Source organism: Eucalyptus grandis, chromosome 8 (assembly GCF_016545825.1).
Source record: "Eucalyptus grandis isolate ANBG69807.140 chromosome 8, ASM1654582v1, whole genome shotgun sequence".
Classification (NCBI taxonomy): Eukaryota; Viridiplantae; Streptophyta; class Magnoliopsida; order Myrtales; family Myrtaceae; genus Eucalyptus; species Eucalyptus grandis.
In genome coordinates, this window is record NC_052619.1 from 38888342 (window position 1) to 38906880 (window position 18539).

The following is an 18539-nucleotide window of genomic DNA, read 5'->3' on the forward strand; positions in this document are numbered from 1 at the left end:
TTCAAGATAAGCTATCACAAGGACTTATCAATTTTCAAGATAAGCTATCATGAGCATTTATCACTCTTCAAGATAAGCTATCACAAGTGCCTTTCAAGATAACCTATCACCTAATCCATCAATCTCTTTATCTAACTATCATTAACATTAATCATAACCCTAATCCCGAGTGTAACTACTATCTTAATTAATTTAGGAAGTCACTCATGGGACCAACGACGAGTGCCGGCAATGACTATGGCATGTGGTCGGTGATAGACTGTGGCAGTGGTGTGCGGCATGGCAAGCATGAGATGACGGTGAGGTGCACTGTATAGAGAGAGAGAGAGAGAGAGAGAGAGAGAGAGAGAGAGAGAGAGAGAGGGGTTTCTCTTCCAAGTTTTCTCAAAATCTTAATGAGCTTAGTACAAAAATCTCTAAATTACTCTTGGCTAGAGAGAGCTTGAGCATGAGAGTGTTTGAGAGAGATAGAGTGTTGAGAGTGAGCGAATGAGAGATGAGGGAAATGGTGAAAGAATGAGTGAGAGAAAGGAGTTTCTCTTCCAAGTTTGCTCAAAGTCTTAATGAGCTTAGTACAAAAATCTCTAAATTACTCTTGGCCAAATCCTTTGAATGACCACCAAGAGCTCTTGAAAATCTTTCTATCCATTCTTCATTTAATGCTGGATTTCAAGCATGTGCTCTATTTGGAAATAAGCTAAGGAAGTTAGCTAGCTTGGTCTCTTCCTTTTTCTTCTTCAAATAGGCATTTGCCCCTCCATGAAAGACAACAATCCTTGTCTTATTAAGCCAACAAGCTTCTAGAAGGGGTAATTTAGGAATTTAATTAAACTATAGTATGAAACACTATTCATGCACATAGGTAATTAATGTACAAACTTCCAAAAGGCCAGGTGTGTGCTTAGTTCGTCTTAATGGGCCCACTCAGGCTGTCAATGATGGGTGTGAGGCCCATTGGGCCTATTTGTGGCTTGGGCTTTCATAGCTCCTCATTTGCGGCCCGTTTTTGCTTTTCCAAAAATTCACAGTTCGCCAATGTAAAATTAAAATTTTGTCCTCAAGTAGTCATCCCTTACTTTTCTATGATTTGTCGATTACCGTTGTAATTCCATTCCTTAGATAGAAGTCAAATTGAGGATGTCACAAATATTTTTTTACCTTTATGATGTTTTGCACTCATAAAACAAATCAATTTGCTAATGTAATATGTCCAAAATAATTAAAAGTTATCCACCTATATTGTGCATGATTCAGAAAAGTAGAATCTGTCCTAACCCAGTGTAGAAAATCATGCATAAATCTTGCCATGACGCAGTTTAGAATTTCATATAAAAATTGAAATAGTAATTTTAATAGCTTACGGTGTTTTGCAAAACGTCATGGAAACTTAAATAATATAAATTTTATTAGATTTTATATAGGCCGAGGGCATTTCCTAAACCCTAAACCCCAAATCCTATAGGAGTTAGGAGTAAAAATTTCTGAAATGTCGCACGTAAGTTATCGTTAAGGGTCTGCATGGTAACATTTCTCATTTTCTGTTCTTTTGTTCTTTTGCCCCTCGGAATAGTAAAAGAACATAAATTCGTTAAGTAGTATCAATTAATTTTTCTATTCTCTAAAATAGAAAAGTGGCCAAGGAATAGATTTGAAATAGAAATAAGAAGTAGAAAAATTGGTTTCTTGTCCCCGAGAATAATTTCTAAAATAAGCATCAAAAAAGAAGAAGAAGCATAAATTCGTTTGGTAACAACAGTTTCTTGTCTTTTTTTTTTTCTTTCCTTCCCACCTACCGCCCGGCAATCAGCTAAAGGAGGAAGAAGAGATTTTTTTTTTTTAAATTAAAAGAAATTTCACGTCACAAAAAAAACTACAAACTTTCTCGGGTTGGGGGAGGGGGAATTAAACATAAGCATGCGTCTGCTCCATATTTAACTATCGCATGTCCAGAAACTTGCAGGTCCTGATCATAGGCAATTTGCATGATCATGGCACCAAAACAAAAAGATTGGTAAAATGGTAATAAAATTGAGCAAAATATTCCGAAACTTTCGACAAGGACAATAGAGTCAAAAAATAAATTACTAACATCTTCTATTGTCAAGTTTACAAGTGTCTAGTGCCTCGGCGGTACTTATCAAGCATAATCTTGTGCATATTGACCATTCAACACAAGGTTCAATTTTAAAAAAATTTATTGAAAACATAATCTTGTGCATATCGACCATTCAATTTTGTAGGTGATGTAAATTGAGACTAACTTTGCTTTCAAACTTTGAGAACTCTCATATATGATTGACTTTTTTTATTTATGAGTCTCTGCCATGCGATTTATTCAATAGATTAAATGCATTCTTTCTTTAAAAAGAGAGAGGAGGGGCTAATGTCACGTTATCCCTTTGATGGTGCCATACCATCGCTGTAGATGCATTGTCTGTATGCATTTATTTCTAGGGCACAAAGATATAATGGTACTTGTAAAATAGGATCAAACTTCAAAGAATTGATTCGGATAAGAGCACGTACTATACGCGGTTGACTTATAACGTGATGATTTGAAATTTGTGCATTCTTCTTAATATATCAAACCATATAATATGTCATAAATTCACTATGCATCCTTTTGATTTTGATGATACATTACCTTGAGCTCCTCATAGTTTATCTCTCTCGCCACTCTCTTCAAAACCATAATCCCATGCCATCATCACCAAAACCTTAATTTTAAATCCCATAATATATGTGCACTTTCCACCCTCCAGCCAGTATTGGTAGCATCCAGGTCACCTTGGCATTGCCGTCATCGACAGCCATAGCTGCAAGTCCTTATTTCTAAAATTAAGTCGATTAATAATTGTGATAGAGGTTTAATTATGGAGTGCGTATGTGAGGAAATTTGAATTGATTTGAAATTAGTAATATTCATTTACCTCAAAATATCAATCATTCAACAAACATGGGAAAAGTACATTTGTACTCGGCAATTAGCAAAGCACATTCTTGTCAAACAGATTTTTAGAGGGAAATTCACATGCCTGAAAATGTTTTTTTTTATGCTTCCATTTTAGTTATATAAAGACACATAAGCTTTAGAAAAATGATCTAGAGGCATATAAATTATAGCTAAATGTCATAATTAGAGTCATTTCCCTCACTAAAGACATTTCCTATTCTATTCTATTTCGAGACTGAAATCTCTCTTTTTCAAAAGAAAATATTGTTTACTACAGAAATCATTATTGTAGTGTGTAAGTTTTGGTCTAATCAAATCTCAATTCCTAAAAATGATAAAAAAAAAAATCACCAACTTTTACCCCAGAGAGAAAAATATCCTAATTTTTCAAGTAATCTAAAAAGAAAGAAATTGCAGTCTTTTATTTAATGGACAAAAATATCCACCGATACAACTGATATGATGAATGACGAGGTTAACTAGATTAACATGTACAAAACTACACCTTAGGTTGAGCTAAAAAGACACCGTAGGCACATCAGCAAAAGCCCAAAGACATTGTTTATCCAAATCTTAGTCACTTATGATTCTTCTTGATTAGGACTTATTTGCTTCATATACATTCCTTGAAATCGATGTGCCTCTTTGTCCTATTGATTTGTTTCTTTAAAATGTCATTTTTATTCATATCATGTGTCACATCATCTTGTTTGGACCGAAAATTTAATCGTGAGTTTTTATTCCATGAATAAAAAGTTGGCGGAAATTGTTTGGCCATTTGAAAAATCCATGGTATTTTTGTTCTATATGTCGAAACTTGTTTGGCCACAATTTGATATACCGATAAATAACTTTTCAAAATTTAGTTATGGACGGCAAACCTCCATGATCCAATTGGATGCATGGCTTGCGGAAGGTGGGGGCAGGGGGAGTTGGACATGAGCATATGCTTAATCCATATTTAATTGTTGCACATACAAAAATCTGCAGGCCCTAATCATATGCAATATGTTTTCTCATGGTACCATAAAAAGAGATTGGTGAAATGGTTAGATAATATTCCGAAACTTTCGATAGGGACAATAGAGTTGAAAAAAATAAATAATATTTTCTGTGGTCTAGTCTACGAGTGCCTTGTGCCTAGGTGGTGCTTATCAAGCATATTTAATGAAGGAAGGTTTGATTTTAAAATTATTTGAAACATACTATTGTGCATGTCAACCATTCAATTTTGTAGGTGATGTGAATTGAGACTAACTTTGCTTTGAACATTAAGAACTCTCGTATATGATTGACTTCTTTATTCACGTGTTACTATCATGCGATTTATTTAATAGACAAAATGCATTTTTTCTTTTAAAAAAAGGAGATGCTAATGTCTATCTTTCAAAAGCAAATATTGTTTACTACCAGAGTCATTATTATTGTAGTGTGTAATTTTTGGTCTAATTAAATCTCACTAACTAAAAATGAAAAAAAAAAAACAATCAACTTTTCTCAAGAGACAAAAATTGGCTAACTTTTCAAGTGATCCATAAAGAAAGAAATCGTAGGCTTTTATTTGATGGACAAAAGTATCCACCGATGCAACTGATGTGGTAAATGGCGAGGTTAACTAGAGTAATGGGTACAAAAATAGACCTTAGCTTGAGCTAAAAAGACACTATGAGCACATTAGCAAAAGCTCGAAGACATCGTTTATCTAAACCTTAGTCACTTATGATTCTTCTTAATTAGGACTTATTTGCTTCACATACATTTCTTGAGATCAATGCATCTCTTTTCCCTACTAATTTGTTTATTTAATGTTTGGTTATTTGAAAAGTCAATGGTCTTTTTATTCTACATGCCGAAAGTTGTTTGGCCATAATTTGATATACCAATAAATAACTTTTTAAACTTTAATTATGGACGGAAAACCTCAACAATTCAAATGGATGCATTGCTTGGGGAAGGGGGGAGTTGGACATGAGCATGTGCTTACTCCATATTTAACTCTTGCACATGTAGAAACATGCAAGCCCTAATCATATGCAATTTGCTTCTTCATGGCACCATAACAAAAAGATTGGTGAAATGGTTAGTTAGATAATTGAGAAAAGTATTCGAAACTTTCGATATGGACAATAGAGTCGAAAAATAAATAATTAATATTTTCCATGGTCAAGTCTACAAGTGCCTCGTGCCTCGGCAGTACCTATCAAGCATTTTTTTTACGAAGGAAGTTTTAATTTTAAAAAATTCATGGAAAACATACTCTTGTGCATGTTGACCATTCAATTTTGTAGGTGATGTGAATTGAGACTAACTTTGCTTTGAACTTTGAGAACTCTCTTGTATGATTGACTTCTTTATTCATGTGTTACCGTCATGGGATTTATTCAATAGATAAAATGCATATTTTTTTTAAAGGAGGGCTTAATGTCTTATTATCCCTTTGATTGTGTCATTTCATCGTCTTAGATGCATTGTCTCTATGCATATATTTCTAGGGCACATAGATATAACGGTACTTGTAAAATAGGATCAAACTTCAAATAATTGATTCCGATAAGAGCACATATCATATGCGGTTGGCTTATAACGTAATGATTTGAAATTTGTGTATTCTCCTTAGTATATCGGGCCATATAAAATTTCATAAATTAGTTATACATCCTTTCGATTGTGACGATATGTTACTTTGAGCTCCATTAGGTCTAAGGTTCTCATATTTTGTCGCTCTCACCGCTCTCTTTGAAACCATGATCCAATGCCATCATCACCAAAACCTTAATTTTAAATCCCCTAATTTATGTGCACTTTCCACCCTTTAGCCACCAACGGTAGCATCCACCTCACCTTGGCGCTGCCGACCTCAACCACCATAGCCACAAGTCCATATTTCTAAATTAAGTCGATTAATAATTTTGTAAGAGATAGAGGTTTAATTGTGGAGCGCGTCTACAAGAAATTTGAATTGATTAGTTTGAAATTGGTAATATTCATTTACCTCCAAACATCAATCATTCAACAAACATGGGAAAAGTACAATCGTACTCAGTAATTAGCAAAGCACATTCTGGTCAAACAGATCTTTAGAGGGAAATTCACATTCTTAAAAATGTTATTTTAGAGGCAAATATTTATGCTTCTATTTTAGTTATATAAGACACGTGTTTTAGAAAAATGATCCAGAGGCGCATAAATGATAGCTAAAGGTCATAATTAGAGGAATCATTGACCTCACTAAAGACATTTTGAAATGGCAATATCTATTTTCGGGACAAATATCTGACTTTTTTTTTTGTCAGTCCTACTCTATTCTTACTCTACACTCACTCTCAGACTTTTGCCCTGCCTTTTGCAAGGCGTGGGAGTCGAAACCCACTTCTGAAATTTACGCGTCCCCACCCCCATCCCCCCTTGAGAATGTGGGGATTTGAACCCCTCAGCTCCCCCTTCCATGTTGGAAGGGTGGCTTCAAAAGCCAATACATAAGTCATTATTGTTGTAGTGTGTAAGTTATGGTTTAATCCAATCTCACTTCCTTAAAAAAAAAAAAACCAACTTTTACTTGAAAGACAAAAATACCCTAACTTTTCAAATGATCCAAAAAGAAAGAAATCGTAGACTTTTATTTGATGGACAAAAAATCCATTGATACAACTGACGTGGCAAATGACGAGGCTAATTAGACTAATGTGTACAAAAGTACACCTCAGCTATACCTAAAAACACACCATGGGCATGATCGTAAAAGCCCCAAGACTTCATTTATCTAAGCTGTCGTCATCAATGATTCTTCTTGATTAGGACTTACTTGCCTCACATAGTTTTATTGAGATTGATCAGCTCTTTTTCTAACTATTTTTATTTTTCTAAAAAGTCATTTTTATTCACGTCATGTGTCACAGCATCTTGCTTGGATAGAAAATTTAATGATGAGTTTTTATCCCTAGAATAAAAGGTTGGTGGAAATTGTGTGGTCATTAGAAAAATCAATGGTATATTTATTCTACATGCTGAAAGCTGTTAGGTCACAATTTGATATACCAATAAATAACTTTTTTTTAACTTTAATTATGGACGGCAAACCCTCCATGATCTAGATGGATACATGGCTGGGAGGTCAGACATGAGCATGCACCTACTCCACAATCTAACTGTTGCACGTGCAGAAACTTGCAGCCATTGATCATGTGCAATTTGCTTGCTCACGGCACCATAGCAAAAAAGGATTGGTACAATGGTTAAATACCCGGAAAAGTATTCAGAAACTTTCCACAAGGGAAATAGAGTCAAAAAAATAAATAATTAGTATTTTCTGTGGTCAAGTTTATGAGTGTCGAGTGCCTTGACGGTACTATCAAGCATATTTGGCAAAGGAAGGTTTGATTTTGAAAATTTCATATGGTGAGAAAAGTCGGTACCACTGAGAATTATCCGTAGAACCAAAAAGGAGTGTGAAGGGGTTGTTGCGCCGCGAGCCTTGAGCCTTCGCAACTTATTGTAATAGTTTCAAAAGACTCATTAATTAAAACTATGTCAAGGCTAGGGAATCCGACCAAAAACACCGCTCTTCTAGCCAACTCCTTGAATTTGACATTAAGGAAGGACTATTCTTCCCGTTTCATTTTTTAATAATTCTAAATTACTTACTCCTTTTTGTTCCATGCACATATCGACCGAAAAATCATTTAATTCACTTTTTAACAAATGAAATAATTTTCCCCGGTTCCATTCTTATGAAGATTTATTATGCATTATTCTTCCTACCACGGAAAATCTCAAATTGATACATCCACGATAAATTTTTCTCAAACTAATCTTTGGGTCACCATAAACCCCCAATTGACACTCTTTTAAAAAATTCATCCAAAACTAATTTTTGAGCTCACTAAAAATCCCAAACCGATATACTAGTGACGTATTTATCCTCTATAAACTCCCATCAAATTTTACCATGACTTTGTTGAGTTGAATGACATCTGGCAACAACTTTATTAACATGGCAAGTTCAAGTGAAAATTCATATTAGTTCGAGGTAAATTTATCATAGTTTTACCAATATGAGGTTTTTGATGACACAAAAATTTGTTAGGAGTAAGTTTGTCATAGATGTATTAAATTAAAATTTTTCATGGTACTAATCCGAATTAAAAAGATAAGCATGTTTAGAAGGCGAAAAACATAATTTTCTTTTCTATCCCCATCGTTGCTCCTCGTTGGCTTTTTGCGAATATAGTAAGTGAAATAAGCAGCTCCTCTCGTCTCTGGATGTTCGAGGCGTGTCAGACTATAAATACCGAAGGTGGGGAGGGGGGATTACAATAGAGACGAGCGGGCGACCAGGTGTAGCCGAAGAGAGAAACGACAGGCCCTCGCAGGAAGCTACTCAAAGGCCATTATGGATCGTGGCACGAGCAGCTCTTTTTGTCGCGCTTGTCCCTGGCGTCTCTCCTCCTTCAAGATATCCCTCTCCCCGTCGCCAATCATTCCCATTTTACTTCTCTTCCTCCTTGTCCCTTCTCCTTCTTTTGTCACGTTCGTTCGTTGAAAACTGCTGACTCCCGCGCCACGAATCGGACTGTCCAGCCCGAGGATGAGTTGCAAAAGCTGAAGATGATAAGGGCTCGTCTCAAGGACATCAACAAGCCTCCTGTCAAAATAATTCAGGCAAACCCACTTTTACAATATTTAAATAATAAACCACGTCTTCATCTATCTAACAGTTGAAGTTTTTAAAATAATTGGCATTGGTCCCCCAAATCTCGTATGATATCATAATTGAAGATTTTGAATTCAAATCTTATCAAATTCTATTTTCCTCTCCAATTAAATTTTCATATTTAGTACTAGGCAAAAGACCATAGTAAACATGATGGGGAGTATTAGAATATTTAAATAATAAATTACTGATTTATTTAATGGCTTTAAAATACTCAACTATGATCTCATAAAATCTCATATCTAACTTTCTCTTTTTGCTTTCGAGAAAGAGAACCGCTCTGTTTTTAGTGACCTTGGACACCAAATGGTCCACATCATCATGAGAAAAGAAAAATAACTTGTACCATCGCACCTGAATCCATCGATCGCATGCCGCACTAGTCATATAACTAATATCATCCGCTAAACTACATTTTCTTTGCCAACTGACGTTGATTTTCCCTCATTCTTGTCCCTCTGTTTCTGCTTTTTTTTTTTTTTTTTTCCTGTTTGCAGAGTCCTGATGGAGATATAATAGACTGCGTTCTATCTCACCAGCAACCAGCCTTTGATCATCCTCTATTAAAGGGACAAAAGCCATTGGTATCACCCCAGTTTCTTTGACCTAGAACAAGAAAATGAATTCTGTGACTTTTGAGGCCCCTGAATTTTACCTCTTTTTTTACGAAATTCGCAGGATCCACCAAAGAGGCCGAATGGGCATAATTCGACCGCTACGGCCACGGAGACGTTACAACTGTGGAGAATGTCAGGCGAGGCATGCCCAGAAGGGACGGTGCCGATTCGGAGGACGAGTGAAGCAGACATGTTGAGGGCTTCTTCATTTCAGATGTTTGGGAAGAAAGTGAGTAGACATCTCACAACAGACGATTCAAGCATTGCTCATGAGGTAACACGAAGAGACCTTGCCATTGAAGTTGAGCAAAGATTAGTGCATCTCAAGCATTTTCTTTATTTTCTGAGTAATTTAAGAGAAATCATAATAATTTCATTTCAATTTGAAAATTTATTATCATCTAAGTTTAAATGAAATTTATATCTGAAAATAAGTCTCTTTGCCTATTTTTGTCTCAAAAGTAGAGGAGAAAATTCAGACACAATCGCCTCTTTGTTCCCTCCTCATGTTGGTGTTCAGTCTCTCTGCTTCTTTCCCTTTTTTTTTTCTTTTTAATTTTTTTAGTTGGTCAAATTTAGCTTCGAGGAAAAGTCATAGCATGAAGACAGGAAACTGCTTTTTATTTTCGGCTTGTACCTTTCAGACTGGTTTTTAATTTTGACATTATGTTTGCTTGCGCTTTCCTCCAATTTTTGTGGGCTATTTATTATCAAGCTAGCGAAACATATTCATTCACTTTGTACCAAAAATATATTTTCATTTGTTTTCATTTTTTTTAAAAGAAGAAAAAACATACGGTACATGCTAGTTATGAACTCGATCAAGTCAAACTGGATTTACCAACTCAATGTTTATTATATTTAGAAATTCCTCGGTAGGTTGTTTTCTATTTTTTGTATGTGCCAATCTTCCAAAGTGGCAACTAGTGTAGCTAGACTCTTACAGACAATTACTAAAATTTAATTTCAATCTAGGATCATGAAAAAGTCACCTCCTTTTATTCTTTTAAATTTATATTATAAATCGTGTTTTTCTTTTATAATGGTTGATTTCGTTTATTTATTATATATTTTTTTGGGCAGTATGCGGCGGGGTATGTGAGTGGAGATCAATACTATGGAGCCCGAGCAAGCATAAATGTGTGGGCACCTAATGTGGCTGAACAAAATGAATTTAGCCTCGCCCAGTTGTGGGTCAACGGTGGCACTAAAGGCGTTGATGTTAACACCATTGAAGCTGGCTGGCAGGTACTCTTTCATCTTCTCCTCCTCCTCCATTCCCCAATAAAAGTTTTAATTTTTTTTTATACATTTCCTAATAGATAATTAGCTTTGACTCTTGGTCTCGCCCCCTTTTTTTTTAGCTACAAAGTAAATTTAGTGTTTTAATTCACAATCTCAATAGGTCAGAGAAAACAACTAAATTTTCACATGTATTTCTCGATTTGTGGATGGTCCTTGAGTCACGGATGAGTAGTTTATTTTAGGTCAACCCGTCTCTTGATTAAGAAATTCCGAGATACCAATTGAAACATTTGAAGTAATTTTTCTTTTCTTAAATGGAAATTTGATCTTAATGTTTGGCTAATTTTGAGTTGAGAGATTTTGAATTCTTTTCCCCAGAAGTTGGGTTCTTTAATCAAGTTCTTGTCTTTCTTTCTTTCTTTCTTTGGTAGGAGTAGTGCCAAACTCAAATATACTGAACCAATCTAAAATATATAATAATGTGTTTTTAAAACTAAGTGCCCAGAACTTCAAATAGAAACTAGAATATTATCTGCCTGTGCCAACGTTGGGGAAATTAAGGAAAGCAAAGGGTTATCATTATTGGATGGTCCAATCGAAGAAGCAAAATATTTATGTATATATTCAGCAAAATCATTAAAAATCCTATGTTTCTTGGGCCAATTTATTCTGGCATGCAACTATTGTGTAGTTGGCAAGTCACTGACTATGTAATACAAACACGTAAAAAACAAAATTTAGTTTCCCAGCTAATTGCATTAATGGTTAATTGACATTGTTGCTGTGTCAAACGGGATTACTAATTAGAGAATACATTTATTTTTATTTTCTTCAGACTTTTCCACAATTGTATGGGGACAGCAATCCGAGGTTCTTCATTTATTGGACTGTAAGTAACAAAAATAAAATAAAATAATTTTCCTACATATATAGTTTCCTAAAATCATGAGATTAACGTTTTTTTTGCAACTTTGATTCCATGCAGAATGATAACTACCAATCAGGATGTTACAACTTGCTGTGCGCAGGATTTGTCCAGACCAACAATCGTTTTGTACTTGGGGGAACAGCTAATCCATGGTCCCTCTACAATGCTGGTCAATTTGAATTTACCTTGATGGTTTATAAGGTAATAATTAATTTAGAGCCCTACTTTTTCCGGTTAATTAGAAAAAATAAAAAAGATATTATGGATTCAAAGTCCACGCTTATGCATTTGCTTTATTTATTTATTTATTTATGAATCACCCACCATCCAAAACCTGCTCAAAATTGAATGAAAATGATGTAATTCTTCTTGTCAAAAAGTAGAATGAAAATAACCTTGCTCATAACGGAGAAAAACTACTTTCCGCTTCCACGATAATTGAAAACTACTTTTTTATTTACAAAATTAGAATTGTCGTAATGCTCGAATTGATATAAGATGGTCGAATTGATATAAGATGGAGACTAGCATCTTTGATGTCATCTCGATCCTTGGATTAAGTAGCTTGTGTACGTTATTTGTGTAAAGTCACACGTTGGATATTAATTAGGCACTAAAATACCAATCAACAGATACCAATGGTCGGAATATACCAATATTGAGGGCAATATTTTTTGCTTTTATGGTAATAAAGTTAAAGCGGAACTATACAAACAACCAAGAATTACTATTTACAGAGGGAAACACTAGAGGGTGCTTGAACTGTTAAACCTACTGGCAGTTTTTATCGTTATTTGGCAATACTTGCATCACCTGGCTGTAACAAAGGCAACCTGAGATGATCTTCATCCTTAAACGTGGCATCGAATCCCCATGATCTAACAGCAGAGATTTGAGGGGGGGGGTGGTGGCGGCGCGGGCACCTTCGCGACTGACGATGGACAAAAGTTGTCGGTCTTATAAGCTAAGAAAACTTGGACCATCTGATGTCAACACCATTTGCCTTAATCAGACATGAAAAGAAATTGTTTTAGAGGCTGAAAGAGGTGTTGAATTTAGGTGGAAAACAAGAACCCTCTAAAATTAAAATAAAATAAGATTGATTAAAATAAAATAAGATTGATGGTCACCCTACAAAGGCTTATAGCTACAGTTTCGAAATATATTCACACTTGCACTGGAAACTTGGAATAATTACCGTGATTGCCTTGTTGCTTTGTGCTCCAAAATTCTCCCCACTTTTTCCTTTTTTTTTTTTTTTTTTAATCACTTTGGCTTGTGTTGATACCAATTTTGGAAAATGGAATTTTCAGTACTTCCAAGTCAAGTTTGAAATTTTGTAAGTCTCTCCAGCAATCAAATTTGAGGAAAATGCAACTTTATTTTCTAACTTGTGATGGAGTATCGGCAAGCGGAATTCTCACAATTTATTCGAAAATTTCAAGGTTTTGAATAGTTTCTTGAAAATTGGACACCGTAGTGTCATTCACCAAATGCATACAAGGAAAGGAAAATATCAATTTATTTTTAGTGTGATTGAGATGATCTTTTGCTTTTATTATGCTCTTCTTGTTTTAACTGTTGATTTTGTTTAATAAAAACAACACTAATCTTTAAAAATAGAAATTCCACATTTTATAGTCATTTGAAGTAACGTGTGAATTTTTCTATGGTTGTGTCTTGAAAAATAAAGAATAATCTCTTTGTTTTGACAGGGAAGTAAATAAACACATTCTGAATTGTTTTAAGTCGATCCGATGGACCACAATGCACTTGGGCTTCCATTTGTGAGCATCGATTTATTTGTATGCAATAGGGCACTTGAAATGAAGAAATTATTAGGTGATTGAGTGAATATACTAAAATTCTATATAGTTATGGAATTTAGCAGGTTCGGAAAAGTTGGTGAGACCTACTTAATATAAGGATGTCCTCATCCAATCCATTGAAATGTCTCCATGAAAAGAGAGTTTGGTGAGCGTGAGGTTGATTTGATTGCCTTGGACATCAAGTACTCATATGGTCCTTCTTTATCACCTTGCATAGGATCCGGTCTCCGGGAATTGGTGGCTCCTAGTCGAACCAATGATCTGGGTCGGGTACTGGCCATCGGTCCTGTTCAATCACCTCGGGGGCCCCGCGAACATTGTGGACTTTGGCGGGGAGATCTTGAACTCGAGCCCCTCGGGCTCTCATACGAGCACCCAGATGGGGAGCGGGCATTTCGCCGGCGAAGGGTTTGAAAAAGCGGCCTATTTTCGGAATTTACAAGTGGTGAATGGGAACAACTACCTCATCCCTGTGCAAAACCTCCAGACCTGGGCGGATAACTCAAATTGCTACGACATCCAAGGAGGGACGACCGATGCCTGGGGGAACTATTTCTTCTATGGAGGACCCGGAAGGAATGCGGGGTGTCCCTAAATAGTCGGGGTCGTGGGTAAAATTCAAAGAAGAAAAAGGGAATAAAAAAAAGGTGGGAATAATTTCAGTCGTTCATTAAAATGAATGGGTCTTTTCTTTATCTTCAAATTTCGATATATCGATCAATGGGTCATCTAGTTACATCACCTTTAAGGGGCTGATGATGTATATTCGGAAAATAAAATAATGAATAAACAGTTATTTTGTGAGGGTCACTCTCTCCATGATTTGTGATGTTTCATGAATACATATGGGAAAAAACTGCACAAAGAATCCTTAAAAATGCATACCAAGCATCTAAGGCATCTAAAACGTCGAAATTCAAATTCAAAATCTTAAACAAAACAAAAAATCAAACCGTATAATTTAGCCAATTTCAATAGGACCGTAGAAAATGTTCACGAAAAAACAACAAATCCAAGTAAATATGAAAAATGCCAATTGTGATTATGGCGTGGGGCCAGCGAATCATCCATAAAGAAGCACGTCTTGGGGAACGACCATGATTAGTCTCACCTTGAGACGATCAAAAATTAAAAAAGATTTGTTTAATTTTCCTCAAATCGTGCCCCAAGACAAATTTCCAATTTTTTAAATGCATTTGGAGAATTCATTGAGTTGACGAGCGGTTTGACACAATAGCCTTCATTTTTTTTTTCGTCCATGTTATTGTTGACACCTAGTTTTTTACTAATCATTTAATAATGGAAAATTTTCAAATAAGAAGCCAAAGTTAATCTATTTTCTCAAATAAGGACCCAAAATGAATTTTATGTCAGATAAGGACCCGAAGTGGACTCATTGTCTTGAATAAGGATCCAAAGTAAATTTTGTGTCAAATAAGGACCCGAAATAATCAACATAATCTTTATGGAGGACCTCAGCTTGCCAGCAGACATTTTTCGACAATTAAAATAAGGGTAATTTTGTCAGAAATTTGTGATTGGAAAAAAAGGGAAAATTCTAAATTAATTAAGTTTAGGTTATTCATTTAGATGTTTATGCTTTCTTCTTTCTTCTCCCTCACTACTCCTCAACCAAATCGCTGCCCGATCATCGTTGCAACTCGATTGTCGTCTTTCCTTGCCTTGCTCGATTCTCATCGCTTCTCACCTGCTCCTTGCAAGCATCGGTCTATTGTACACTGTCATCTCTTTTTTCTAGGGTTTCGGTGTCGACAAGGTTAAATTCGTCGTTCGAGTGCACCACTTGGGCGTCCACAGCAGCGAGGGGTTGTCTCTCTAGGAGGCACCTCCGTTGGTAGCAATGGTCGGCAACCAGGTAAGGTGACTAAATTTTAGTCGCATTCTACTCGTCGATCTCCGCTGCAGATGCTTTATTTAATCAAAGAGTGTGATTTTTTGTTGTTGGGATTTTGGAGTTCTTGAGAGTATTCAATGCTTTAATGCGTGGTGGGGAGGGATATTCTGCCTTGTATTATGGTAAATTTGACTTCTGTTATCAATACAAAGATTGCTAGTTCATTGGAGCTTGAGAAGGCCAAATTATTTGTTGGAAGTGCTATAATGTTGTTGTTAGCCAAGTAATGATATTGCTAAGACAACGGGGTTTGCAATTGATTCGTGATATTATAGATGAAATCAAAACTCCGGCTGTCTGCGGTAATTTGTTACTAATTCAACAAGTATTGGCTGATTTCTTGTTAAATATGGTGAGACATGCTCCATCTCTAGAAGGTTGGGTGGAAATTCACATTCATCCAAGTTTGAAGCAAACTGCTAAAGGACTCACTCTTGTGCACAAGGAATTTAATTTTCCTTTGATAGGTTTCTATTTGTTTTGAGGATGTTCTGTGGATAATGCATTGTCCTATTTGGAGATGGTTACTTGATATGGCTTGCTTTTCAAAATTTCGTCTTTGTTAACTCTAAAGCGCCACTCGATACTATCAAAACAAAGTTTTTACATTGAGCGCGAAACTTATCATACTCATTAACCAAATCCCTCAAATCCTTCATTTCTCTGGTTTTTATGAAATAATTTGTGACTTCACATGAAAAAAATTGAACCTGATTCAACTGTCCTATATTTTGAGGTGATATAATATTCATTCGTAAATGATAAGCAACTATCTTCTCATAACTTATCAGGGTTCGCTATTTTTATGAATTCAGGCTTATGTGATGCAAGACAATGGATTGATCTCAATGCTACTGTGAGAGAAGTTGTTTACTACAAAGCTCAACTACAATTGCCAAACTCCATACCAGTATCTGAGAAGAGGGAAAGGGCAAAAACAGCAATAAGGGCAATCGGACTGCAAATGCCATGGACATAAGAATCTGAGTTTGAGGGACCAAAAGACTAAGTGATGGTCAAAAGAGAAGAGTTAGCATTTGCCTGAAGCTTGTCACTTGCCTGGAGCTTCTCTTCCTTGATGAAACCAACCAGTGGACTCGACGGCACAACATCTTATTATGTCATTAGCAGAATAGCCATCTTTAACCAAAGAGATGGAACCCAAAGAACTATAATCGCATCAATTCATTAGCTCAGTAGTGGAGTCTTCCAACATTAGATTGGTTGTAGTAGAGGATGGGATGTGATAACTGCATATGATCAATGGGAGTTTGTTTTGTAAATTCAATTGCTTCTTCTCTTTCTTGTAGCGTTGTGTGCGTTATATGTACACATATTAAAGTTGGAAAATCATATTTGGTTTTCTCTTTTTGTAATGGAAATATTGAAGTTCAATTAACTCAAGTGTTCAATGATGAATTAATGATGATGCTTTTTGGTACTACTGTTGGAGAAAACTTCCTTATTATTTTGAAGTTGACAAAACGTTTCTATCAGTCTAGTTTGAAAACTACAAGACTCAACTATTAAAGTCTGATGAACTCTAGACCTTGTCGTCAAAGTCTGAAGACCACAAGACTCAAGACTCAAAGTCAACCCACACCAACAGTTTCTAGACCAATGAAGATAAGACTTATCCAAATACGAGTTTATCTTCAAGGATTCGGTTCGTACGGTTTATAGAAGATCTTATGGCTAGAGATAGCACATCGAGATCAATTATTCTTATTGGAATCCATTCGAATAATCAAGATCTGTTGAAAAGCGAAATATACTTGAAAGGTTTTACTTATGGAAACCTAGATCCTAATTGTATGGGCGAGCAGGATTGGTGAGCTATCATCACATTATTTAAATAACTCGAGATCTCCTTGATTGATTTTGTCCAACAGGTAGATTGTAAGATCTCATTTGGAAAGTGCCAACGGTTATTAAGGCATGGAGGAGTATATAAGGAAGACTCTCAAGTTATTCGAGTGTGTGCGTGAAAGAAAAATTCTAAAGTCTGAAACTCTTAGTTCTTTGTTATTTCAATCGCTAAGCTTAAGTTGTACTCAAAAGAGGGATCAAACACTTGTGAGACCTTGAGGAAGTGTAGTAGAGTTTCTACACTATAGAATCAAGGATGTGAGACCGTAAAATTTCTTTTGATTCTTAGTAAAATCCAGCCAGTGGGCTGTCAATGCGGGAGAGTGGATGTAGATTTGGTCTAAGCTGAATCACTATAAATCTTGTGTTTCAATTTCCTTTCCCTGGACTCTTTATTTCGTAGTTTTGTATAACTATTTATAGTCTTTTACATCTTCAGTCTATTATCCTCAAAAGACGAGTTAATTTATTAAATCTTGCAAAACTTCTTTTAACACATATTCACCCCTTCTAGGTGTCCTTACTAGCCCTATCAACTACAAGCTATATTTGGTTTCATTTAAGTAGGATATTCTATATTTCGTTTTGTACAGAGCTCAAGCTTTGACAGAGCCCGTTGACGTTCTATATTTTTCTTTGGCCTATACTACAGTGCATTTTAATTGGGTATGTTGTTGGACTGTTTTGTTTGTTGCTCTTCGCTGGTCATTTCTTTTATGCTGTTGTTTTATATTTCCTTTTTTTTCTCATTAGATTGATAAGCTCATTTAAATATGTTGTGAGTACCACCATATTACAATGAAGTGCTAGGACATTCATAGCAAAGTAAATAGCACTAGATAAACTTGAATTGAGACATCCCAACACAAGAAATCTTTTCAACAAAATTTATCTACACATTTTAAGATGCTTCCAAAATAGTTCCATCCATATCAACCAACGGTAAAACAAAAAGAGTTTGTGTTTATTGGTCTTGTTGCTCTTGCGTATCTCCAAAAAAGCTGCTCATCTTTGACCACTTGTAAGTTGAGGTCCTTACATCCTTCTCTTTACCTACGCTTGAAACACAAAATAAATAATTAGTTAAAATAAAGTCAAGTATAAGTAAGAATAGTTTTGTGACCAAGTCAAGCATAAATAACTATCTTTATCTTCTCTTCCCATAGATGATATTGAGCTTGAAATTTTGCCAAAAATTGATGCAAGCAATTCCACGATCTCAGGTTAACATGTCGGGTCTAAGGAAGTGCTTTCTACCATATCTTGTGAACATGAGGCAACCATAAAATCTACTGGGGCTGATGTTGTTGCTATTGATGCTACTAGTTAAGGCCTAAAGCACCAAATTTTCCACAAGTAATTGTGATATTATGTCTCTTCAACTTTGTTCCCACCGGCTCTTGCACGATTTTTTTCTTTCTTGTCTTTAAATTCTATCAGTTCTTTCATTCACTGATTTTGTTTTTTGTTTAT

The 18539-nt window shown here is 35.5% G+C and overlaps 1 protein-coding gene across 1 annotated transcript; it reads left to right on the forward strand.

Moving 5' to 3' along the window:
- The first annotated feature begins 206 nt into the window (after positions 1-206).
- On the forward strand, positions 207-14046 carry LOC104417150. The gene is made up of 8 exons (XM_039299940.1): positions 207-299; positions 8363-8611; positions 9161-9247; positions 9342-9554; positions 10364-10528; positions 11361-11414; positions 11511-11654; positions 13500-14046. Exons 1-8 carry the CDS (start codon positions 207-209, stop codon positions 13875-13877), a joined length of 1383 nt encoding a protein of 460 aa, XP_039155874.1. The 3' UTR covers positions 13878-14046.
- Positions 14047-18539: the final 4493 nt, after the last annotated feature.